This window comes from Amphiprion ocellaris, chromosome 11 (assembly GCF_022539595.1).
Source record: "Amphiprion ocellaris isolate individual 3 ecotype Okinawa chromosome 11, ASM2253959v1, whole genome shotgun sequence".
NCBI lineage: Eukaryota > Metazoa > Chordata > Actinopteri > Pomacentridae > Amphiprion > Amphiprion ocellaris.
Window position 1 is genome coordinate 6,972,990 of NC_072776.1, and position 27,441 is coordinate 7,000,430.

General features: G+C 43.6%; 1 protein-coding gene across 1 annotated transcript in view; it reads right to left on the bottom strand.

Annotated features, from left to right (window-relative positions):
* The window catches only part of igsf3 (immunoglobulin superfamily, member 3), a 74,203-nt gene that overhangs the window by 8,041 nt on the left and 38,721 nt on the right, over positions 1 to 27,441 (bottom strand). Inside the window, exons 3-6 of the mRNA XM_023299592.3 lie at positions 22,585 to 23,004; positions 17,929 to 18,315; positions 12,452 to 12,859; positions 9,322 to 9,747 (exon numbers count right to left, since the gene is read on the bottom strand). Coding sequence (XP_023155360.2) covers positions 9,322 to 9,747; positions 12,452 to 12,859; positions 17,929 to 18,315; positions 22,585 to 23,004 — 1,641 coding nt within the window. The remainder of the gene's footprint in view (positions 1 to 9,321; positions 9,748 to 12,451; positions 12,860 to 17,928; positions 18,316 to 22,584; positions 23,005 to 27,441) is intronic.

Sequence of the window (27,441 nt, forward strand, 5' to 3'; positions counted from 1 at the left end):
TCTCCACAAATTACAATCACAAAGGTATTTAATTGCGCTCAAACAAATATCTCACAGTCTGAATGAAGTCAAATGGGTCTGCATTATTCTGAATTTCTAAAATGTATCTTCTGACCTTTTCCATTAAAAAACTGACAGACCCAACAAAGACCACCTCTATCACCAGGAATTAGCTTCTTTAATTGTGTGATTGGTAGCACCAGTGTTCTAGTGTTGGCACACAAACAGCATACAAAGAGTTGTTTTTGGCTGAGCCCAGTTTGGAGAAACAAATTCACTCACTTGATCTCAGCTGCAGATAACTTCAGGATATATCATCTTTTCACCTCTTCCCACCCGGATGAGTGTGTAACACTTATTTTTGGATCAGAGGACTGATTTTTCTGGCAGAATTACTCAACTAACAAAAGCGATTTGTGTTTGCACAAATAGCAACAGGTAAATAGCTAAACAAATGTTTTTATGTAAAGTTGTACAATAAACAGTATAAATAGAGCTGCCACAGGAATTGTCAGTATACATATAGAAGAACTAACCTGCACATGGAAAGTCACATATAGATGATTGACGCTTCTTTAAGTTAACCATTATATACACATGATCACAATTGCTTTGAGTACCAAATCTACTTTTTGGCACTGGCTGCAATGCGTCTGTTCCACTGAATATCAAAAACTGCTGAGCAAAAATATCAAACAATGACCAGACTTGATCAGTAATATACAGTACATTTTAATAATTAGGGTTTTTCAATAAGTTGTATAAACAAATCCTGTCTGATCCCATAGAAAACTTCTCATTTGTTGTTCCTCTCCCCGTTTGTCCTTAGTTAACCAGCTCATCTTCAGTTTCATGCACCCTCCTCGCTCCTGCTAGGCTTTGCTATGACTGACTGAGTGGCTGACTGCCTAGGGTCACGGCCATCTGCCCAGAAAACCTCATCCTTAGCCACAGATTGGCGAGCATGCTCAAATGATCGCCGGTTATGATTCTCCATACTTGCATCGTACATTCAGAATGCATGCATTTGGATGCATTCAAAAGATGCATGGTTACAAGGCATCACCAGACCACCCAGCATCTCAAATTAGTCTTCATCATTGCCTCTGTACCAACTAGACTTGGTAGGAAGCTTGACAATGTCCCTATCCGGAATTACTGCAGAGCCCTGTGGAATCCTGGCAATCTCTCTCTTTTTTTTTTTTTTTTTTGCAGGAGAATTACCTCCGAACCTCCTGAAGTGGAACCATGCAGAATTGGATTGGCAGAGGACAAAGCAATTCTCTGCTGTTCCCATTTGAAGTTTGTATCGGCAGCCAGGAGAAAAACTGGGGGCTGAAAGCCTGTTGCCGTACATCAGTGTTTACAGACATGCCTTTTCAAATCTAAAATAGGCTAATTATTTAAGCCTTATTAAGTAGCATCATAAGCTATTACAAGTTATTATTAGTAAGGACGCACTCGAGACCGAAGGGACAAATGAAATGGGGGAACAATGGGCAAAAAGCAGATGATAAAGAAAAGGGAGAGAAATACTGTCTTTTTATGTCCCAAAAAACTTTAAAAAGTCTCCTCTCCCTGCAGAATCCTCTTGCTGTGAAAGCGACTTCACAGAGCAGCCTGTCACATCCTCTGACATGTGTCCATTCCCACAGAGAGCAAGGTTTCATCTGTCAGCTACAGTATGGCCATGCTACCAGTTACATCAATGCGTCTGCTGACGCAAGCAGTAAACAAGCAAAAAACTCAATGAGATGGACATACAGTATGCAGTGTTTTTGTATATGTGGCATTGATGAGGGAACATTCATTACGTTGTGCAGAGAAAAGCAGCAGAAGGAGCCAGTTCAATCATACATTGTTAACAAGGCTGCTCTTCATGTGTGTGCATTCCCTAAAAAGCAAGAGCAGTTCTGTGTTCTTCTGCATCAGCAAGGCTGTCAATACCTATTCTCAATGTTGCCACATATTCTTTGTTTCGGCCTTTCTTTAATAAGCCTCAAGGGTTTGTCCACAAAGTAAGACAAATCCGTAATTGGAAACACTTGTTCTCACTGCTCTGCATTAGTTTATGTGCCAGTCCAGCTGCCCGTCAACGGTGAATAAAAATGTATGCCATTTCACATACATCAGCCCTTAACTCCTCTTCTCTCAACTCACAAAATATATTATTTTCTTATTTAACCTTGTGCATAAATGTTGACAGCCTATCAACCTGTTCACCTGCCTGTGTGGTTTCCAGGGCAACCCTGTCTTCATGATCAACGTGGTGTCGCTAAGATGCTGCCACGTCATTGATATTAACTCCAGTAAAAAAAAAAGAGACAACTCAGTTAAACAAGGTCAGAGCCTTTTGTTTACATCAACAGGGAGGATTAGATAACATTTGATCAAAAGGCCTGAAAAATGTTTCAGTGGATGGAATACATATGGATGTGAAAATATGAGCTGCATCCAGACAGAGTGCATCTTACCCCACAACTGTCTCAGCTCCACTGGAAGTGCTTGTGTTTCAGCAGTTTGCTGGGCATGTACCGCAGTTAGAGCACACACAAACACGCACAAATCCACACGGTACTGTCACTAATTGGCTCATTGAACCCTTGTCTCACCCCTTTTACATGTGTGCCTAATTTGTCTGGTTTAATAGCTACAGGAAACTGCAGAGTTGAGACAAAGCTGTCTTTATTCCTTTTATTTATCAGCGGAGCTAAGTATACAAAGGCTACAAACAACAGCCCAGTTTTGATACAAGAGAAAGATAGCAAAGTGCATCCCAAACCCCAAAAGCAGCACCACACAATTGTTGTTTATGAAGCATAGCAGATGAAAACAAGTTTGAGTCCAGGGGGAGGAGAAGTATACAGCTAAGGATGCTACTGTGGCACATCAGAGCACACTAACCACAGCTCTCACTCACACACACACACACACGCACGCACGCACGCACGCACACACACACGTAACAAAATTTTAGGATAACTTCAAAGGAGCTACAAAACTGCCTGGCCGAGTGTTCAGAAGAAGAGAATATAGCTGGAGATGGTGAATCAAAGAATGTTATCCTTTATTCTTTGTCTAGGGAGGAAATTCAATTCATTTTCCATTTCTGTTTTGTGCTGCAGCTCCAGGTGAAGTCTTTTAATACAGGACAGGCTGTAGGGTTGAACAGTCTGACTCAACCCTTCCATACTATCCTTTAATCACAGTCTTCATTTTGACCAATCATTACCCCTCTCTTCTGTTCTCCTTTACCATCATCGGTGTCACTCCTGTCTCATCACCTGATGCTCGCATGAATATTCAGTACACTGACCTGTGGGTTTATGAATAATAATAAGGCCTAAATGAAGAGCGAACACCAAAGGTGCTTGTGGGGTCTCAGCCTAACATTGCAGCTCATTTTAAAGCTATCCACTAGGCCACCAATGTAATGCCTTCACTAAAAAGGAGGGGGAAAAATGGGCAAGGCACAAGGAGAAAGAGACACAGACAAGACAGGAATGAACAAAAGCAAAAAGCAAAAAAAAGCCGATACAGAGAGAGTGATGGGATTTTTTTGAAGGAAGACAGGATGAGTGAAAACTAGGAAAGTTAAGGGACGTATCATCAAACCGAACTGATATTCATAAGGCGAATGAGTGTGCAAAGGGAGGGAGAGAGCTTGCAAAAGATGAGAGAGATGTAAAAGACAGAAAGTGAGAGCATGCTCCTGGGGGGATTTCAGAAAGCAGCAGGCAGTCTCTCCAGCTGCACTCCAGAGGACTTATAGTCTTAATGGCTGCCTGCTCCGCCTTTAGCATTAGCGTTAGCACAGCCCTGGGCTTATCCACAGCCAGGACACCAAGCATGTCAGGACTGTAGGGCTTTAGACACACCCTGATCTCCTGCAGGACGGCTCACTTTGGACTGCTGCTACTTGCCAACCTCTGACACAAGACACGACAAGAAATGCTGGATGCTCCATCCTGCCTGGACTTCTTACACAAGTGGCATGGACCAGAGCGGGCAGCCACTCAGAGGCGAAGAGAGATGGGGTTCCCCTGACGGAAAACCCACTCTTCTGCTGAACTGGGAGCCTAATTTCTATGCTAATGCCTGTGATGTATCTATGATCCCATTGTGTCAGAGGGATATTACCACTTCTCATCTCTCCCTTGGAACTAACCCCACAAGATCATTAGACTGGCTTGATCAAAGGGATCTGTGCACATAATGGCAGGCCTTGAACACATCCATATAGAGGCCACACACCCAACAATGTCCGCCCATATTATTTCTACTTCCTCCAAACGGTGCAAACACACAGATGAACTGAATGCACTTTCCCTCTTCCTGTCTGAATGACTCGGATTGAGGCTAGACATCCGGAACACGGATGCACAAGAGGTGGGTGAGACGGGAGGTCAAGGGAAGGGGAACTCTGGGAGATTAATGACCCCAAAAGAAGCTGGCACACAGGGGAGAGCATAAAGACATATCAGTGTGAGCCATGTGCCGGCGTGCGTGTTTGAAAGGGGTCTGCCAATAAGCATAAAACACATTATGCTCATTAAACCACAGAGAACAGTGGTCATTCAGTAAGTGCAGGCTGGAGAATGGTGAGTGTGTGTGTGTGTGTGTGTGTGTGTGTGTGTGTGTGTGTGTGTGTGTGTGTGTGTGTGTGTGTGTGTGTGTGTGTGTGTGTGTGTGCGTGCGTTCAGGAGGCAGCACTGCCGAGTCTCTTCGGCTGGCTCCCACTATTAGCCGCTGATTTACATGGGGAGCAGCAGCACTGTATCTAGCCTTGAGTTACGACTTCAATTACAGCAGCAGCAGGACACACAAGCGCTCTTGTGCACATGTGCCGGCACGCACACACACACAGACACACACGCACAAAGACACACACGCACACACACACACACACACAGGTGCTTAAGAGAGATGGAGAGACACAATACACAGAATCTCATTGTGTCTGCAGATTGGGCCGAATAAGGAAATGAGCCCGAGATTGTATTAGGTTTGACAGAAAAATGTGCCTGTGTAAGAGTATAAGAGAAAGTGTCAGGGTTTGTTCTTCTGAGGAAGAAGACATGTAGGGGAGGAACCTGACCTTGAATGTCTGAAACAGATGTGATTAATCAAAAACCTTTCATGAAATTATTTTCTGTTTCAGTGCGCCCCTCACAGTCTATTTATTTATCACACATTATGACCCTGTGTGTTAAAGCGTGTGTGCAACAGACAGATAGACTGTGAGTGCACTCCGATTATTTGCATATGCAGTGTATAAACTGTACATAAAGGAGGAAGGTGGTGTGGGGCAGATATGCATGTAGTCCCATCGGCTCCATACATTTAACCCTGCCTCAGGTGAGCTTGCGGCAATCCCAAACTATTCCCACTGCTGCCAAAGATTTACAACCCAGTCACCAACAATAACACTGCGTTGAAGCCGCTACTGCGCGCAATTAAGTACGGCTGCTATATCGCTATTTTTCATGAAATACTGACGATGGCGAAGAAGCTATTTGAAGAAAAATGTAAACATAATGGAGAGAATTATGATGAGGATGAGGAGGGAAGCAGGGAATTATAAAATATTGAAAAATCACAAGAGTGAGAAAGAAGCTGCGGGCGTGTGGAGGGAAACATGCAGCTAAGTGAGAGTGAAGGGGAAAGAAGACATTAGCGACTTATGGGGAGAGTGAGAACAAAATATAGAAAGACAGAGATGGAGCGCTAGCAAGAAAGGAGGACATGAGGGTGATAGGCCGGGCCTTAATGAAGATAGACAGCTCCTACCCATGCAACGATAAGCAGGAATCTCCAATCACTGCAGCGATGCCAACACTATCAATAAATGCTGGGTGGCAACTACTTCAGTGGCATGAAAGGAGAGCATATGCAGCATCTGTTAGTGTCAGCCCATATTAAATGGGAAGACACCCTGAGCAGCATACATGGCAGGACAAGATAGTAGGAGGAATATATCCTCTAACTCAAAGTGCAACCACAAGAGAACAAAACAAGAAAGGAGGAAAACAATAAGCAAAAAACAGGAGTCCATTCCTGCGTCGTGATGTTTGATCAAGTGAGTGAAAGCTCGCCAGGCAAGCGTAGGTGTGCGAGGAGAGCTGTGGAGAAACTCTAACTGGGACACCCCCCACCCCCTCATCATCACCATCATCATCCTAACTCATCCAATAACCAGGCGGGCTTAATATCCCACTCCTCATGCCAGATACACATGCACAACTGCGCACATGCACACACTCAAATGATGAGAAAAACGTATTGATCTCCCCAAATCATCATTAATCTAAACTCCGGTTCCATTAGGGAAGATTCGGCATAATTAGTTTTGCGCGTTTTCAGTGTGTGTGTGTGTGCTGTTTGAGTTATGAGTAGCTGATATTAGATTGTGTTGTAGACACTGAGGCTTCCCCGGCGATCTGCCATGCTGAACATGTGTTTGCCATTATTGCATTTTGGAGAGAGACAAAAAGAAAACTCAATCAGGTGAAATCTAATATCAGTGCTATTGTATGTGAAGCTGCATACTATGTGTTTACGTTCTTTTTGTGTGTTTGCGGGGGATTTCTTTTTTTTTCTGCAGCGAGGACCAATATTGAATCATGCTCCATCATAAGATAATTACACTTTGGAGCTGGGAGGTAACCCCCTGGTGTGTATACACATAGTGCATGTTTGTGTAGGATGATGATATTTGTGCTCCCGTGTATGCAATGGTTTTTCTCAATGTAGCCTTTGGTGGATAATTTAAGCCAAAGTACCGCACAGGGTTGCCCTCACGCAGAACATAAAACATCGCACGTGTGTGTAGATATGGTGGTGAACTCCTCTGATATGACCCCTGGGACTTAGACACAGGCGGCACGCTGCTAATGCAATCTGGAACGAGAAGTAGGCCTGGGCTGGGCCACAGGCGCAACACTGGTTTGATGAAACATTACGCTGACCAGCTGACTGCTTCCGAGTGGGTTTGGTGCAGCTTTTATCTACATCCAACGTTTTTCCTTTGCTGATATAAGATGCATGGATGCTGAATCAAGGATGCTATTTCCGATGCTTGTTTTCACCCTCTGCTTTGAATTTCTGCAATAATTTAATGAGGAGCCTCATTCTGCATTTGAAAACTTTCTTATGTTCGGCACACACGTGTCTGTCTTCTGAATACAAGATGGTGGTGCAGTGGACCATCAGAGAGCTGAGAGAAGCAGTTCGGCTGTTGTGTTTCTGGGTGTCAGGGTGAGGCAGGCTTCTGTACATATGCATAGTAAGCATATGAAAGCTCTCAGAGACACATCACAAGGGGCAGGGGCATTCATGCAATACGTCTGACATGCACACAAGTATGTCTGTGCACACATAATGCTGGTGAGGCAGCTCATACATATTGAGTAAGTACCTCTGGAAGCATGACTTAGAGTCTCTCAATTATGTATCTGGTCAGAAGCTGTGTTTGTTCACACCTCATTACACACACTCCCCTTTATCCCACTTCTTTGAGAAAGGAATGGAAAATGCCAGCCGCTGATTTCACCAGGAGTGGTTAACATTTAGGAAAACAGTAAGGAAAAAGCAGATGGGAAGGAGAGGCGTGAGGCAGAGAGAGATGTCCTACATTCTGACAAATGAATCATCAGTCTAAATGAAGGTCTGACTACACAACCAAAAAAAGAAGAAGAGGAAGGAAAAAAAAGAAACATAGGAGGCAGAGCAGATGAACACAGCATGACCAGGGCTGAGCCGGGCCTCAGCAACCACTGAGATAAAGGAATTACTCACTCGTCCTCCCCTATGAGATAGTGCCCCTACACACAGAATGATCGCACTGTTACGGTTACTGATTGGATTTCAGTCGGCAACTGATCACATCGTCACGGTTACTGATGGCATTACCAAGGTAACTGATCACTTTGTCATGGAGACAGACACTGCTGGAAAGGAGAGTGGGAGGAGAACCCAGTCCCTTACAACAAAAAAAGGTCTGTGTCTGTGTCCTTAAGATTTTTCTGGTTAAGCATAAACTGCACACGGGGGGAAGGTAAATGAGCATTCAGGATGATAAGTTGTTTTCCAAATAAGTCCTGAAGGGCCCTGGGATGCCGTGTGTTGTGCATCAGTGGTTAAGGTCAGAGCACAGTCAATCAAGCCATCTCTGCACTGTGGTGCTTCTGTATGCTTGCATGCAAGTCTGTTTACATCCCTCTGCATACATGTGTGCATTTGAATCAATAGCAGCACAGAATTAGAGTTTATCTCCACTGTACCTGTGACTACATGCCACTGGCTCACTCTGAAAGGGCTATTGATCACCGAAGTCTGCCTCTTAACTCAATACAGCATTTTATTTATCCTCACCTGGACATGGACGAGGCCTGCAGGCACACATTGCTCATGGTTACAAATATAACACTGCAGGCCAACACTTGGTATTTCAGGAGATATTCCATGATCGCTGGTTTTATTCAAAAGTTCAAAAACCCAGCTCTCATCTCACCCACACACCTCGAGAATATTTCTACTGCTAAATCCAACAAATCTGAACCCCACCAGTGCTGCAGGTATAGCAGTGTTTTGTTTTAAAAATGATGGAGTCTTTTTGTTGTTGTTTTTTTTTTATCAGCAGGCTGAATATTTGCCTGAGGCACATTCACCTAAATAAATGAAGTATCATACTGTTGAGGCAGACCAGGCTGGGCTAAATTGGGCCAACGCGAGTTTGTGCTTCTGTGTGTGTGTGTTTGTTGTTTGTGTTCTTCCAATAATTGGGCTGTGTCTGAATGGGTTTTTATGTGCACATGAGCATGTGTGAAGCACAGAGGACCAATGAGGACGTTGCAGACAGTTTAATGCCTCCGCCGAGGAAAAAGGTTCAAGGACAGATCGCTCACTCTCTTTAAAAGACTTTCTCCCTCTCTTTGTCTCCATCCTTTGCTTCTCTCTCTTCTACCTCTTTCACTCAGTTTTCTCTTCCTGTGGGATATTTAGCAATCCATTCACTGCGCTCCATTAGGAGACTCCACCCTGCCTTGTACACACACACACACACCTACACACACACACACACACACACACACACATACCCACACACACACACACACACTCCAATTAGTGGCTAAACCAGAGACTAAGAGCAATTAGAGCAGGCAGAAATCCTCTAAGCTCTGGTGAATTCGCCCTATGTGTACGTGTGTTAGTGTGTGTGTGACTGTGTGTCTGAATCTGTGTTTATCCCTGTTTGTGTGCCGGTCTGTGTCCCTTCCAATTAGGTGTGTGTCTGTCTGGCAAGGAGCCGTGAAGCTTTACCTGGCTGTAGGACGCTGATGCCGAGCAGGTTGGAAGTGCGATTGGCTACTCTGCTCCAGCTGTTGTCATAGTTCCTCCTCCACAGGACAGCAGTGCACTGGTACTTGCCCGCCTCGCGCCGCCCTGCCCGGGTCACCGACAGACGGAAGTTTGTGTTGGAGTGCGAGCGGTCCACCGTGGTGCGGGTACCCAGCCCCAGCAACTGCTCCCCCCACTGCAGCGTGCCTTCACGGGTGAAGGTCACCAGGTCTCTGAACTCTCCTTGATCCTCGTTGCCGACTTCTTTGCCAGCCGGCATGAAGCGCCAAGTGACAGAAGTGGGGACACGAGGGTTATGACGAGGCTTGACCAGGCACAGGAGGTCGAAGGAGTCTCCAAAGGTTATCGACGGTGTCCGCGATGAGGCCGACACCATGAAAGAGGATTCTAGATGATGGAAGAAGATGGGAGAGGAGGTTAGGATGAAACTATTTCAAACAGCCTTTTTATTTGACTGGTGATTTATATTAGACTACTCTAAGATCAAACTTTTCATTCATACAATACCGCTGATTGCCACACCTTGAGTGTGTAATTAAGTCTATTCTCTTAAAGTGCAAAGCTCAGTAAATCATGTAGGGGCTGGAAAAAAACTTTCCTTTTAAGCCTGGCTACTAAGAGAGGCAAAACTTATTGCTGGAACAAACACAGACAGGAATTACTTAAAGTACATTGACCTACAGGTAGAGCTGTCTCCACCAGTATTTTCCTTCATCATTATGGCCTAAGTGACTATAGATGTCTGTGTGTGTGTGAAAGCAGGAGTTTGTGTGGCCGACTGTGAAAGTGTGCCTCAAAATTAATGGTGATGCAACCATGAAATCCCCGGGGAGAGATTTTCTATAAGCGCCGATGTTCGATCTACGCCCAACTCCTTGCCAAGTCTGAACTATCCTCATTAAGCTAAAAACATTCACCCAACTCCATATGTTATTGCCAAGATACACCTGCACTGGAGAGGAGGGGAGACAAAGAGACAGAGTGAAAGGATGAAGAAAAACCCCTTTTCCCAGGGCCCTTCAGTAATCTGGCCCTCATGCACATCTTTCAAGGCATTCTAATGAATGTGATTTATTCAGTGTGAATATGAGAAAGATAAAGTGGGTACACAGATAACGAAAAGAAAATGCGAGGTGAAGTGGAAACATGTTGATCAAGTCTGATTTTCCCCATATTGGTCCATTCATTTCCTTGAAACTTTGCAGATTCTCCATTATGTTCTTGTCAACAGCTCTGTTGCTTTCTCTCTGTCCCTCACCCTCTGTCGTCCTCTGACAGCCTTCATCCCCAGTGTCCTTCAGGGTGTGTAATCAATGGCTTTCTGTCCAGGCTTGGCTACTGCTGGGACAGCTGCCCGGGGCCATAATTCTCTAACAGACAATAACTCTCTCCTCTCACTCTATCGCTCATCTCCCGGCACCCCTCTTCTGCCCATCCATTTCCCCAACACTGTCCGCCTGCCTCTGTGACAGAAAGAAAGGATTTCGTGTCGATCCATTTATTCTAAACAACTCCGTCTTTTTGTTAGTGAATGTGGAAGACGGTGTCTATGAGTATCTTCTCAACAGTGGCTGGTGTGTGGGGGTGCGTGAGTGTATCTGGGTCTCTCACTCCCACCCCTGACACTCTAAGTGCCCCTTAAGCCAATCAGCTGGAAAGAAGACTCTACCAAGGACCTTCGTCTTTGCTGTGGCAACAAACACACAAGACTCCCGGCGGACATCCCTCTCCTGTTCCCTCCGGGTCTTGTCAGCAAGTAAAGGGAGTCCATCAAGGAGGAGGCTACAAACTAAATTAAGGTACAGTGGCCATATATAATATACTGAACTACAGCCTCTCGACTGGTTCACTCAGAGGACAGGTCAATGTGAAATCTGTGCTCAAAAGGAAACTAGAGCACAAGTTTTGCTTCTTTTTTTTTTTTTTTTTATGAAAGGCACAAAGACTGAAGAAGCCCGGCAAGAATTTGGAAAAAAAGAGAAGAAATCTGCAACAAAAAGCTAAAAAAAAAACAAAAACTGCTTTCATTGTATGGCAAGTTTAGGCCCAATAAAAGTGCAGCTGGAAGCTAAAGAGAGAAAAATGAGGGTCAGAATAAATCTTGGAGGAAGTAAAACACACACACTGACCGTCACACAACAGTAAACATTTAGAAGATCCTTTGATATACAAGTATGAAGGAGAGGAATAGGCAATGTCGAGGAGTGTAACTGAAGAAAGATGAGTAGCTTTGGACTTCTTGTCCCTGATTTGCATAATGTGTCCCTTGTTCCTCAAACTAATGTTTCTGTTGTTGCCCGAACTTAACAAATGGCCACTTAAAAACTGACATCTCCTCTCTGCAGCACCGCTGTGTGCTGCTGCAGGGAGCTAATCCGTTAGATGTGTGTGTGTGTGTGTGTGTGTGTGTGTGTGTGTGTGTGTGTGTGTGTGTGTGTGTGTGTGTGTGTGTGTGTGTGTGTGTGTGTGTGTGTGTGTGTGTGTGTGTGTGCGTATTTGCACCCAGTGCTCTTGGCCTGCCAGCTCCTCGTTGCTCCGCTCCAGTGGCTTCCTCAGCCTGTACCAAGGATGTTCAGCTTAACTCAGCAATGACAGAGGAGACCCACAGACTGTGAAACACATTGCTGCTGCATTTCCATTCTAATAATTCCGCTTAATCCATATGGGTGTGTGAGTGTGTGTGTGGGTCTATCATGGGTGTCATGGAAGCACTGCTCCTGACATGAGGCAGGTGGTGTTACTGTGTGTGTGTGTGTGTGTGTGTGTGTGTGTGTGTGTGTGTGTGTGTGTGTGTGTGTGTGTGTGTGTGTGTGTGTGTGTGTGTGTGTGTGTGTGTGTGTGTGTGTGTGTGTGTGCCGTAATAGCTCTTTCCCTTGAGCGATGCATGAATAAACCATGGTATATTCTGTTTTGTGGACTGCATGTTTTGCCTGAGCCATTCATCAGTCATTAGCAAATCACAAACCATATGCATGTCTTTGATTTGGTGTGCAAGTGTGCAAACCCGCTGTCAGAACATTTACACGCTCGACTGACTTGAAGATGTTAGAATACAGATTTTACTGGGTTACATTAGGATGAAATAACTTACCAACAGTCTTGACGGTGACTGTCTTGGTGGCTGACTTCTCGCCTATCTTCTCCCAGTTTAGCTCCGGTTCAGTGCCAGTCTGAAGCCACTCGGTGGCGATGCAGCGGTACTGGCCCTCATCCCCGGGTAAAGCATTGTACAGGGACAGAGAGAACGCGTCGGATCGCAGCTTCTCCACACGTATCTCCCCATAACTGGCACGCTCTCTGTAGGTGGGACTGTGCCACACGGTGCCGTCCCGATCCACAGAAGCCACTTCCTGGATTGGTTCAACTGCTTCCTTGTCTACCCACTGCCAGACGACAGACAGGGGGCCTGTGATAGAGTGGACCGAGCAGGTCAACTGGATCACGTCACCCTCCAGGACCTCTGAGGAGTTACTGGTCAGTGACACTGTAATGTTGCTCTCTGAGTCGAAAGAGAAAACAAAAAAAGGCAGAAGTCAGTCATTAGAACTGTAGGCACAGTGAATTTGGGGGGGGACTCCATTCACTTTTTTGCAATTTCTTCTTTTATTATTTATTGTGTGGTAATTTGATTTTCAGTTAATTTAAGTGAAGATGTGTTTTCAGGAACATTTGGAAATTTATTAAAAGAAAAACTGAAATCTCTCATCTCCAAAAGTGATTATTCAATACTCTGTAGAGGATTATTTAGAAGCACTTGCAGTTTAAAGTCTTCTTTGGTAAGCTTCTAGGTCAGATTGGATAGGAAGCATCTGAGCTGCCATCTTTAGGTCTCTTCACAGACTGTTTTTTTAAAAATTTTTTTAAAACAGAGTTTAAGTCCAGGCTTTGGCTGACTAAGTCAAGGACAGTCAGAGTCTTGTGTCTAAGCCACTCTAGTGCTGTCTTGGCTGGAAACTTCAGGCGATTGTTGCACTGAAAGGTGAACCATCGCTCCAGGTCACTTACACTTTGGAGCAGATTTTCCTCAAGGACCTGTCTGCTTTTGGCTGCATTCATCCTTCCCTCCGTTCTGACATTTTTGGCTCGGTTTGCCTATGGCTCTCAAGAGTCTACTAAATACTGTTTAGCTAAGTGTAAGCAGGCTTTCATGTGGCTTTTACTCAAGAGTGACGTCTGTCTAGCCACTCAACCACAGAGGTTGATTGATGAGGTGCTGAGACGGTTCTTGCTGGTTCTTCCATTTCTACAAAGAATTTCTGAATCTCAGCTACAGTGACAATTGGTTTCTTGGTCTCCTCAATGACCAACATCTCTCTTTTTCATTTGGCTGGGTAGCCAATACTAGAGTCCTGATAGTATTTCTTCCACTAACAGTAAACAATTATTGAGTTCACTGCGCTCTTGGGAACTCTCACAGCTTTACAGTTGGTTGTATACCCTTGCTAGTTTTACAGTGAAGGTCTTCAGAGAGTTTCTTGAACTTTATTGGTTGGTTTTTGCTCTGACATGCATTAAGAGTTGTGGGACCTTACACACACAAACACACACTGTTCCTGTGTGGGTTTGTAAACTATATCGAATCAATTCAATTTGCCACAGGTGAATCCAATCAGGTTTGAGACACGTCTCAAGGATAATTAAAGCAAACAGGACGGATCAGGCCACAATTTGGAACACCACAGTGTAGGGTCTGAATAAACCCTTTTCTATGGAAGAGATTCGACCAAAATTCACCAAGTGTCTGAACAAGTGCGCCAGACTGCACACAAAAAGAATCCTGGTGTGTTATCAATACTGGTGCTAAAGGCTACTTTGAGATTATCTGTGCTTCACCTTTAAAGGCAGCAGCAGGGCTTTGGTGTTAAAAGTCAGCAGTCAAGGTGGACAGTTTCCAGCAGCATTTGGTTTAGAACCTTGAGAAACACACTGATTTAATAAAAATCTAATCAGACATATCAGCTTGTAAACAGTCTCCCTTAGTTTTAAATAAGACAGGGTAGCCTATTAAAAGTGTTATACAGGCATCTGTGATCTCTGTTCATGGTTCAACTTTAATTTTCCATTAATTCTCATGTAAATCGGCATCAGATCAGTTTGCTTCTGTTTACCACTCAGTTGAGCAGACCTGCCCCTGTCAAACTGCATGAATAATTTAAAACAATGATAAATAATCAAATGCAGCAGGAAAAAAATACAAGACTGAGACTTTCATTACTGATCTGTCAGATATTCAGACTGTCAGGGCTGAAACATCTGATGAAATGTTATTTTAAGAATCCTCACATCTCCGATTAGAAGTTTTTTGTTGTTAAATATTTAAAGATTTAATCAGTCCACTGCTAATATACAATACACTTGAACTGTGATACACGTTATTTAGGTTATATTCAATAATCTGAATCTATTTAACCTCTTTGATTCAAAACCCTCACCACACAACATGTCTTCTGTTACCAAAATAAACCCTAAAAATCAGACAAAAAAAAAATCTAAATCTCCTCAATGCACAAAAAAAGATGGCTTTCTATTAAATGTCACATTGTTGACAGAACATCTAAACCAATCGGCTGTTAGATCAGGTGAGAAGCCAGGTGTTTCCCATCATGCCCTGAGGCTGTGCAGTCGCTGGAGAACAACTGCGGTGCCCGACTTCAAAAGCTGCTCCCGCCTTGATCTCATGATGTTATCGTCGTCTACGTCATCGTGACGTCAGAACATGTCGAGATCAAGTCAGACAGCATTGTGATCACCCTCAGTCGAGTCTGTGCAGGTCTGGCTCACCTCGAATGACTGTTTTGTCAGCAGGATTACGTAAAAACTACATTGTTGAATTTCATGAAACTTGGACAGTTGGAACATGGGCAAGGGAAGAACCTCATAAATTTTAGAGCAAATCTGGATCACTTTATTTAAAATTTCAAGATAGGGCATCGGCTTTGGTGGAGAACTGTGCTCTCCAAGTGCACTTCCAGTTTTTAATGTTATGAGTGGCACCTGAAGTGCTAAAATGTCTGCAGTCAAAAAGGTTCTTCACTTTTGTAAAAGAATGATTTCAAAGCATGTTTTTCTCTTTGGCGTTATGAGTTATTGAGTATAGAATAAAGGTGCAAATTGGCAGTTCTATCCTTTAAATTTAAATCCACAGCAATACAAAAAATAAAATACAAATAAAAGGATCTGGATGCTTTTTTGTTGTTGTTGTTTTTTAAATCCTCTGTATATTTGAGATATAACACAAGAAGACAGGTGGGGAAGGAGGCAGAAAAAGTTCCCAAAAACCTCAACTCTTTCTCATGCTAAATCCAAGAGACAACAAGGATTACACCCTCTGTGTCAAAACATTCAGAGAGTAGAGGAGGCCAGGGGCAATAAAACAAATCGCTGAGCCTTCTCCTGGGAGTATAACACAGTCCTGTACAAAGGCTGTGCATGTGTGTTTGCATGCTTGCAGTTGTGCGTAGAAGAATGTGAGTGAAAAGTAGTGCAGCTTTGTAACTGGCCTTGGGCACATCAGAGTGACAGCCAGAGAAGAAACACTGGTGAGTTTGTGTGTGCTGGAAGAAGACTCTCTTTCTGAACCCCGTGAAGCTTGTTCACAGTCCACATACGCACAGAAAAGAAGGCTCAAATCACAGGGCTCAGCGGCACTTCAGAAGGGAAGGATAAAAGTCTTTACCGACTCTTCGGTTCTGTTTTTCTGCTTTATCTAGACTCACATCACTTCAGCGCCCATCACACATCATGAAGCTTTGGTTGACCCATAAGCTCTCTTCCCCTTGTGGGGTCAGTGCTGCTCTTCTCTTGGGGGGTGTGGCTTAAGATTTCTCACTTTTTTTTTTTTTTTTGTTAAACTCCCCTCAGGCCAAGCTCTGCTGCTTCCCTCTCAGCTCACCGGCCCTCATAATAAGCATGAGCGCTCTGTGAATATGGAATAAACTCGGTTCTTTCCTTACATCACACTCAAATGAACAAAGGGAAAAATCCTTCATCCTTTTCCCTTCCTTTGTCTTTAATTGCAACAGTTCCATGGCTTTTCCACAGCTAGGAAAATATCATATTCCGTCACTTTTTCGCGCTAAGACGTCAAGAGAGGATTGTTAGACAGTTATACATGTACATACATCTATCTTCTCTTAAAATTGTATAGCTTCTGAGCAACTTTTCAAAAAAAATGTCAGATTAACCACCAGCCTCTATATTTTTCTTTCCTCCCTACCTTTGCTCTGTCCTTTCTGTCTGTATGATAAAGACTCAGTTCGGCAAGTAAGGTCTCTCTCTTTCTCATTGCAAAGGTAAACTCATCCATCAACACTTATTTGTCAGAAGTGTTTACCCTTGTTTTTCATTCGCTGTCACCTCTGTCTGCCTCTGACTCAACAACTCTAACCCCTGTCGCAACCTATTACTAATTCTTACCCAATTCCACCAATTAGAGCGATGAAGCACACCTCCAAACTGTGTGTGTGTGTGTGTGTGTGTGTGTGTGTGTGTGTGTGTGTGTGTGTGTGTGTGTGCAGGTTAGAGAAAGCAGGCATTAGAGGACAGTTTGTGCATGAAACATATGCTGCGTGACCACTACTGCTGTGTTTCGCGGAAGTTCTCCCCCAATAACCATGGCTATTATCTTGTGTAAACCCTATAAACATCCTTTATAGGGCATTAAGGTCTTTTGTTGGAAAAACAAAACCTCCCATACAGAGTTATTCCCTGGAGACTGCTGCAGGCTCTGGGCCATTGTTTGAGCTGATTTAGCAGGGGGGTGCAGAGCGGTCAGAATAAGGTAGCATTGGCTGCTTGAGAGGAGATACTGCTCAGTGGTTATTATGCTTTATTATGCTGGTAGCAGCTGGCTCCATGCACTGTTTCAGTCCTGAGAGACATGGAAGTACAGAGCAGAGAGAGGAGGGAGAGCAGCATGTGACCCAAATGCTATGACTGAGAGGAAGAAAAGTCTCAATGACAGAATAAGGAATTGTGAGCAAGGTTTTGAAGGTTTCACTGTATATTTCTATCAATCTGCTGCAAGCCTGACACAGACCCTACTGGGCAGCCCTGCAGAACCCAGCTGAAGAGGTCGGCCCCAGCAGAGCACATTAATTTAGCCTGGGGAACCACTTAGAGGGCCCAGGAGAGCTGGACGCCATTCTCTGCTTCTTTTCTCTCTCCACACTTTCATTTCATGGCTGTTAGCTCAGCCTCCTTCAGTTTGGACTCCTCTGCTCTCCATTATCCTACTATAGTGTCCCCCCCCCAAAACCAAGGAAATGGGAAGGACCATAATGCTGCATTACCAATCCTTAGCAATCCACTCAAACAGAAAATACATCAGGAATACGAGAAGCATTATACGTTCCCCTCTTACTCACAGCTAACAATAGAGGCTGGCTGCTATCTGTTATAGGCCACTCTTGGAGGGATAGAGGGGAGGGAGACAGAAAGGCTGGAGAGGAACACAGCATGACATTCCACATGGCCTTATGAAGATAAAAGCTCATCATTCTTAGTGTAATTGACAACTAAGGACAGGACAACTAAGGCTAGAGGCCTCGTGAACAGATTATTACTCACTGAGTGACTGGACTGTGATTTGGACATTGCGCGACCTCTTGCTGCGGTCTATGAAGTCTCCCGTGGGTGTCTTCTCCCGCTCCGTGACGCGACAGATATACTTCCCGGCGTCTTCGGCGCGCAAGTGCTGCAGTTTGAGCAGGTGCACGTTGGCGCTCTCCTTGCGCACGGTCATGTGGCCAGCCGCTTCACGGGCAACATAATCGGGGCCCAGGACAGGCACGGCACTGGGGCCCACCACGGCCACCGGTGAGCTGCTGAAGACCCACGACACCGAGAAGAAACGCTCGGGGACATTCTGCGCCTCAATGGTGCAGCGAAGCTCCAGCGGCTCACCGGCCGTGAAGGACCGTCGCTCCGTGCTCACCTGGATGCTGAAGTCCCGGTCTGAATAAAAGGAAAACAGAGGGAACATCAGGGTTAAGGATAAGGATTCTGTCACAGCACAGAATGCACAAAACCACTGTTCACTTCACGAGATTTTTAAATAAAGCAGCACAGTCGAAAAGTGTGTAGGTGTTTGAGGTGAAGGTGATGTTTTTAACATTTCTAAATAACTTGCCTCTGATGTCTAAAACAAGACAAATGTCTAAATGTGGGCTACAACTGAAATGCAAAACACTGCTGCATTTTCTTAATACACACAGCTTGGTATGCTGAGCCTGCATGCTGAAAGACAGGGAGAGTGTGAAGTGGGTGGTAGAGGTGGGGTCTGAGGTGGCAAGAGATGGGTGGGGGCAATAAAACAGCATCAGCTGAGGCTGAGGAGAGAGCAGAAACTAGAAAAGGTCGAGGTCACACGGTGCACCACTCCAGTAAAACAGTGATCTTTCAGACAGCCTTGCTCCCTCTCCCCCCTTGGTTTCACCTCTGCAATAAAAAAAAAACACATCTAATTAAAATTCTCTTGAGCCGTCTCAGATGGAGTCAGGCGCTCTCTCCTTCTCCCGCACAGTCTGAGACAACAGAAAGAGTAAACACTGCAAGTGCTGGTACTTTTTGGCCAAATTACGCTTGTCGTGTGCGCATGTGCTGTCGTGCTTGAATGTGTGTCTGTCCGGTTTTATTTGTTATATTAACTTGCAAATGATGAGCGGGGTATTTGTCGGAGACAGCTGCTTTGTAGCTCTGTGAGGTGGTAGCCGCCAGCTGTAATTACAAAGACTTTAAACGGGATTCCTGAGAAACACACTCATGTGGAAAGTTCAAAGCCTGCCCCTGGTGTGGAGCTCATTATGCAGGGGAGCATTATGATGGGAGGGAAGGGAATTATTGGTTCCACATACACAAACATACAAATGCCCCCCACATACAGCAACATACCGATATGTGAAATGGAATTCTAAATGCTTTTATTAAAAAACTGGAGCTTTTCCCAGCTAACCTCGAGTTAACACACACACACAAAGTTATTCACACTCACATTTACACCTGCAGCCAAATAATAACCACCAATTAACTGAACAATGCCTGTCTTTGGACTGTAGGTGGAAGATTGAGCATCCAGAGAAACACCACACAAGCACAGGGAGAACATGCAAACCCGACACATACAGATCCCAACCAGCCAGCAGGTTGGAACCCCAAGGTGACTAACCACTGTACCACCCTGCATAAATTGATTGTACATGTGTTGTTTATATTTGTTTTTCTCACTAAAAGTGAAACATCCTTAAATTAAAAAAAACTACTTTTCACGTTTACTCACAAAATTAACTCATTATTCTGATATCAAGCCATAATAATTAATTACATTTGTATAGCAAGTTTCAAAAACAAAGTTAGATAGTGCTTTAAAATAACACAAATGTCAAATTACACAAATAATGAAAATTAATTCAACTAATAAAGATTGCACGCAGCACAAACAGGATAAAATAGTGAAGTTTAGACAATGTTTTTATATGGTTCATCTAATAGTTCAGCTGCTGCACCACAATGCCTTTAAGAAAAAAATAAATAAATAAATTCTGATTGTAGCTACAAAAGTAACCTAACAAGACTAAACACTGCAGTTAAGACCCTGCGGTGGTATTTAAGGTGTGATTATACAGGAGTAATTTATATATTATGGATTAAACCCTACAAAAATTACATACAATCCTACCTTACTTTACTATAATACATATTAAACCTGAGACCCCACATAGTTATTATAAATGGAAGTTAGCATAACTAATATAAATACTGTGGTTCAAAACATATGGTGTTTTGAAGATTAACCGGACTAAATTAGAGCTATTTTTTTTATAGTATTTAATGTATTTTATTGTTATATTATTATATTTTAAGTGCAACAGTGGAGAGGAACGACCTCCAGCAGATCCAGGCAAAGGGAGGGCGGCCATCTGCCTCGACTGGTCGGGGTGAGGCAGAAACAGCAGAAACAAACAAACAACGAACAGGAGAACATCAACACTGGAGCAATCAACATGACAAATAGACTGCAGATCAGATCGGTCATGATTCCTTGCAGCAGTAAACACATGCACACGACAGCACAATCATGAAGAGAAGAGCCTACAGATGCCAAAATGAATGACATATTGCTTGCCGCGAGTACAACATCACAGCAGGACAGCGAGGCATTGTGCTGTGACATTTGAATGTGATCAGCTGTGAAGGAAAAAAAGTGGCATGAGCTGATTAGACAAGCTTTGGTCAGTCAGCATAGTGCTCCATTATTAAGAGCATTTTTTACAGGAATATAATTAAACATAGGGGTATACCAGTCTGAATAGTTGCTTATCCAACATGTGTTAATGGATAGATGTAATTAGAAGGAAAATGCAATTAGCACGGGTAGCAAAAGTGAGGTAGCAGAAAGAAAAAATGCAGTGATGAGACATGGTTGCTGAAAATGAGCAGGAAACAAGGGAGCAGGTGAGAGAAAGGAGAAATAAAGAGAAATATGGTAAAAACAGAGTGAGGCGTACATTAGGATTCTGTCTGTGGCTCGTCTCTCTGATGCCGGCTGTGGGTAATTAGCTAGTGATGGGGCTGTCTTGAGATCCACTCCATCTTTTATAATAGGAGTCTAATGGAGAGGATTCGCCCTCTCCCTTTTAAATTCTTCCACTGCACTCTCTGTCAAATATGCACTTGCACAGGTAGAATGTCAGACACACCAGTCCAGCCTAAAGGTATGCATGGTGAGCTCTCATTATGTAACAAGTACACAAAGAACAAATCAAAATGAATTTGCACACATACTGGAGTATGAGCATTTACACCCGCAGATGCACAGTGCAGCACAACTGCTTTTTATTCTCTTTGCCACGCAACAATACCTCCATCCATTATAGATTACAGGGAAGACAGAGAGTGACAAAGGGTGTTGAGAGGGGAGCTCTTGGTGTCTTTTGTCTCCTCCCTGAAGTCGCAGGAACCCATCTGACAAACCTGCTTTAGATCTCAGTTCCCACTCTCCTCCTCATCCATGCAACGCTATCTTGAGAACCATCAAGCCGCTTTGGTCCAGAGCGGATCTGATGCTTAATGGAGAAAGGCAAAACGATTCCACTTTGAAGTGATTTACTGGCATGAGACACTCGCCACTGCGTGCTTCCTTGGTAATTGAGCTAATGTCAAAGCAGTTTATCACCCATCTCTGAGGCACTTTCTTGGAAGCATACAAAGAGATTCTTTATGTATGTGGAACACAGCACAGTGGATGTGGATGTGACGGGGTCGAGTCGGGTGGGAAGCTATAAGTACATGTGAGGAGTCATAAAGCTGCCTTTGTTTCTGGTCCATCTGGTCTGTAGGTTGATAGCTTATTAGATCATTATCATATGAGACATATTCCTTTGCCCCGACGCACTCTGGTTTTCTCCCACACACTTCCATCATGCAGCTCTTGTTACTCACTCATCCCGATGCCACCCCCCACTTCCCTTTGCTCACCGTCCCTCAGGTGGTAACTCCCTTCCTCCCTTCCATTAGGGAATCTTTCCCTTCAGACTTGGCATTTAACCAGCATGAATTCTCTTGCTAACGCACTCTAGCGCAATCTACGCCGGCGTGACTGTGGGTGAGAAGAGACTGAAAAACCCATTTCTGGCTTCTGAACCCTGGGCCACTTGTTGCCTGGGGAAGTTGGTCTCTCTTGTCAAGCACCCATGCTATTTTGTTGCTGGTTAAATGTATTCTTGGATGTGCTTGTAATGTTGCCCATCAAACAGACACCAATACAAAAGTAGGGAGTCTGTGGAGATTTAGTTAAGCCCTTTTTAGTAAGCTAATGAGCTTAGCGTGTGATACTGATCAGCAATCAGAGGAACCCGGCCCACATGCAGGCGTTGTGCCTGTCAAAAGGACAGCAGGGATCCAGACCAACGTCTTTACCCTCTCTACCCCTCCCACTTCTTTTTTCCCACAGACTCTCTTCCTTTCATTCTGTGGCTGTGGCTCAGAAGGCTACACTAATTACAGGGTTGGGGTCCAACTCTGCATCCACGTGTCTAGGTTTCCTTGGGCAAGGCCATGAACCCCAAGTTGCTGCCTAAGTGCAGCGCCTTGCCTATTAGGATCCATTCATGCACATGCACTCACAAAGCTCTGAATGAATGCCAAATGAGAGGCTAATTGTAAAGCGCTTTGTCTGTTATGGTAAAAAAGCGGTACATAAGTGCGGTCCATTTACCGATCACTCACCAGTAGGCTGAATACGGAGCTGAGTCTTGTCGCTCTGCTTGCGGGTCATGGCGAACCAGCTTCCGTCTGGGTCCTGAATCCACTCAGCAGCCTGGCAGTAGAGCAGTCCCTGGTCTACTGGCTGCAGCTTGTGAATGGTCAGCCTGTAGGCTGTAGCACTGGTTTTATCCAGCCTGAGGTCCCCCGCTGCCATCCTCTGCCGATATGGTCCCCCAGAGCGCAAAACAAAGTCCCTTGACAAGGTGACCAACTCCTGAGGTGCAGCGGTCGCATCCTCTGGGGACCGCAGGTACCAACCGACCGACAAGTGAGTGTGGTGAACCGTGGTCCGAGACACCTCACAGGTAAGCTGTAACGTGTCGCCCTCCACTTTGGACAGAGTCTGGGCTGGAGCTGTCACTGTCAACGAGTCAGCGATGACTGCGAAAATAAACAGAAGAAGAAGAAGGAAGATTATTATTCAGAGTCCGGATCTGTGCAGACTTATATGTTAGAATGACTCACTCCAGAAAGGTGATATCTTGTTCCTAAAATAGCAAATTACCTTTCTACTGCTCTACAAAAAACTTTAATACCATGAAATGCTGTGAAATATGAAGCGCCAGTCACAGTTAAACAGACTTTTGCTTCATGTTCCTATAATGGATGTGAAAATAAACAAGCATTTTGGTGTAAAGGGTTAATAATCTGATTTGCTCCCAGGAAACGGCGTGAGGAAAAAGTGTTAATGAAAGCAAGCTTTTGTTGTGAGATGACTGCCCTCTATTTCCTCTTCCATACATGACATTCACATGTCACTACGTGTTGATGGCATTTTATTTATCTCATGCAGCCAGATGCCTCCAGAGACCCCTCTGGCACTTCTTTCAGACTCATCATATCCCATATGGTTTGCTATAGCAAACACAACACAATGTCGTCTAATAGCAACACTCCATCTCACTAAACTTTTCAACCATTTTTTGATCACACATACTAAATATACAGACAGCAAGTTAAAATTACTGTAATAAATTAAGCCCAATCCTTCTATCTACAATACAACTGAGAATAAAGGACTTAATTTAAGCCAGATGGTTGAAAACAACAGAGATGAAAGAGAGGGACAGCCAAGTGCAAGGAAGCAAAACAGACATCAAGTTGTGATTATTTCAGACAGCAGACTGGAAACAGTAAACACAAAGACAGAAATAAACATGTATAGCTTTTATTAGGAACCTGTATTTGCCACAGGAGTATTTCTGGATGTGTATCAGGACGTCACTCTATATACGTGTGTGTGTGTGTGTGTGTGTGTGTGTGTGTGTGTGGGAGAGAGAGAGAGTGAGGACTGGATTTAAAATCCAAAGAGAGAATGCATTTCTGATAACCAAATGGAAGAAAAGTCATGAAGTCAGGATGTCACACAGGGCTGCACTACTAAAAAGGTTAAGAGGAACTGGTTTAAGCTAGGCTGGGATAAAATTAATTTAGCAAATAACACAGATAGAAGCTTTCTTGCATTGCAATGTGTTGACTGCGAGCATTTCTTAAAAGGCAAAAAATTGCAGCGCATTGTGTCAGTTTATGCTGGTGGAGTGCTTTGTCAAGAAGTTTGGCTACTGAGACTCATAACGGGGACGTATTATGCTCATTTCCAGCTCTCTATTTTTATTTTGGGACTCCCTACAGTAGCTTTACATGATTCCCTGTTTTAAAAAAGTCTTTATTTGTCTCATTCTACCCATTGTGCAGCCTCTCGGTTGAGCCTCTGCCTGAAAACAGCCAATATTAGCTGCCTTTTGCTGTGAAACCCTCCTTCCTCAAAATTGACTCTCCTATGATTAGCCAATTTCCGGAAGCCGGCTGAGGACAATTTCTAGTGTTTATAACCAACGCCTCATCCTCCTGCTGATGTGGAGGTTCCTGAGAAAATTATAAACCAACAAACTCAGTCGTGATTGAAAAAGGCAACTTCTTAAATCCAGCCGTACATGTTTGAGCCACAAGCGAACGAACATCCACAGAGACGGAGATTACATCAGAACATGTCTATCTGATAAATATTCCTTTTTCTATATAGTGAGTGACAATGATGGATTAACGCTTTCAATTGTAAGTTGAATATAAATAAGAAGTCTGTATGTACCTTTGTTAATAGGTGTATGTGTAGAAATAGTCTCCTATGATGACTGAAGCGGAAAACAGTAACATATAAGGAAACAGGTCATGCAGGAAACAACCACACCGTTTGTTTATTTGGAAGAACATGAAATGCCAAAAATAACACTCCTGCATTATTTTGTATGAATGCAAGTACCCGCTACATGCATGAAGAGACACCAAACGTGTCTTTCCGTCTGTGCCCATGTGTCTGTACGAAAACATGAGTAAAATTAAAATATGGAGGGAAAAGAGAAACAGACATCACTAATGAAACAAACAGGGGAACAAAGACGGAGAGATCAGAGAAAAAATATTGAGGAGGCGGAGAGAAGAGGCTTGACATCTGGTTACGGAAGTTTAACAAGGCACTCAAAGGGAGAAACAACGATAAAACAAAAGTGGCAGGAAAAGAAGGTAACTAATCAGGTGGGTCAGACTCAGTGGCACTTTAATAAGTGCCACTGAGTCTATGTAATGTATGTAGGTATGTAATAATTAATTTTTGGAGGTATATGAACTAAATTCAAGCAAAAATAAACAGCTTTTTACAGTACTTTGCAGCATTCTTGAAAAAAACTGACAAGGTCTGATTGAATATGACCTCTAATGCACTTCTCAATTACCTTGAGTGCTTGAAAAACTGTCTAGTGGCAAGAGATGCAAATGGTGGTCATGGGCAGCAATAAAACCATCCTGCTGATATATTTGTTTGTGGGTTGCATGATAAAACGACTAACATGGGAATCTTACTGAGCCTGGTGTTTATTATCAAATGCTTTATTTATAACAGATTTAGGCCGAGCGCTTGGCTGTACCGGTTGAAAGTGCTGGACTGTAATTTTTCAACGTTACCATTTACTAACTTTCAGATTTGCTCGAAGACTGTTCTAAGATTTGGGTTATATGAATGAATAATTCCGAATGATTAAATAAAGAAGCTAAATTCTTAACTGAATTTATGTTTTACAGATATGAAGAGTATTTTTTATGTGAAGTTCACTGCTTTGAACATCAGTTTGAGATTTCAGATACACATCCCATGCTGATATATCCTCACTAATCATTGATATTACCTACATTACCAAGCCCTTTGTGGCAAAGGCAACATGCTCTCAGCCTAATGTCTTATACCATTAGGTGTTCCATCTAAAATAAAACACTCATCACTTTCATTACGTGCCAAAGTCCAATTCTGCTCTTTGTGAAGCTGTTGATACCAAGTCCTCTCCCTCTGACACTCAACAATGACTGAACAGCAGCCCCGCATAGACATGCTGTTACCACAACAACACACCTACGCTACAACCTGCCGTTGCCACAGCAACCCTCCCACATGATGCTGAGGGCCCTCTGAGAACAGTCAGGAGTTACTATAACAACCGCACCCACCAACACCAACCCGATTCTGAAACTGACTCACGTTCCCTCTGTAGACACACCTATCGAGTGTTCGCCAGCTTCTTATAGAGATATTTAACATTTTGACTCCATCTCAAGTCCTCCGGCCCAATCGGATCCCTGCACAAATATACGTCAGGAGGACATAACCAATCAGATAACACCAGCCAATCTCAGGCCTTCCAAGGGTTCGGGCAGAGGTTGTAAACACACTGAGATCCTCCAATAGCCCCAGTGACCTCAATCTGGGAAGGATTAAGAACAGCATGAGATGGCATTCTCTGGCACACACACAAACACACACTCATGTTCGTCACTTGTGAGGACACTGTACTGAATCATTTCTTCTGCTGCGGGCCTAATTACAACCACTACAGTCTATTTGCTTTGTTTGTTTTTTTTTTGTAGTCAACAAAATCACAGAAAAAGACCAAAGCCAACAATGGACTTATCCTCTAAGTGTAGCCGAAGTGTGGTCGGGCCTGAGCAAATATCTTATGCTGTAAACAGAAGCATATTTACTTCTTTTCACTTCAAACTGAGATAAGAGCCTCAGCTGTTGTCCAGAGACTATTAGAAACACAACAGTGCACTGGGTAGCATGTTTCTTAATGACAATGAACACAAGCCCTGCCGAGAAAACAAGAAAAATACTCAGAGAGCGCAGTACTCCGCCAAGGCTGCTCAGTCGTTATGTGATTTCTGACGGATAAGTCCCGATAAGTCCGCAACGGTCGATTTGTAGTAGGATTGCAGTCATGTGATCGTCAGCAGGCAGCTGATGTAGCTTTCACTTGTCACAGTTACAGTGGCGCCGTGTCGCTATCTCACAGTTATATAGAAATCTTTACCAAATCCGTGGATCCAGACTAGGAGCCGCATCACTGCCAGAATCTAATCAGTTGATCCTTGTGTCATTTCTGACCTTCCCTGAAAATTTCTTCTAAATTCGTTATTCTGTTTTTGAGTAATGTTGCACACAGTCAAACACACAAACGTATGCCGATCGTCACATAACTGATAACAATTTACAAACTCAGAGGGAAGATTTCGCAAAGATAGACACTGATTATAGCTTAGACCTAAATAATACTCAGACTTCAGACAGATGTCTATGTGGAACTGGCTCTTGACTATCTATCTGTGAATTCTGGGTAAAACAAAGCTTCTTATGGGTCAGTTATAAGGATAGTAAAATTTAAAATTGAGCAAATAATCTCATACAGATAAAATAAAGTATTTAAAACCTGATTTGGAAAACAGTGTTAATACCACTGTCTAATGTATATTAGACTATATTAAAAGCTTGGAGTT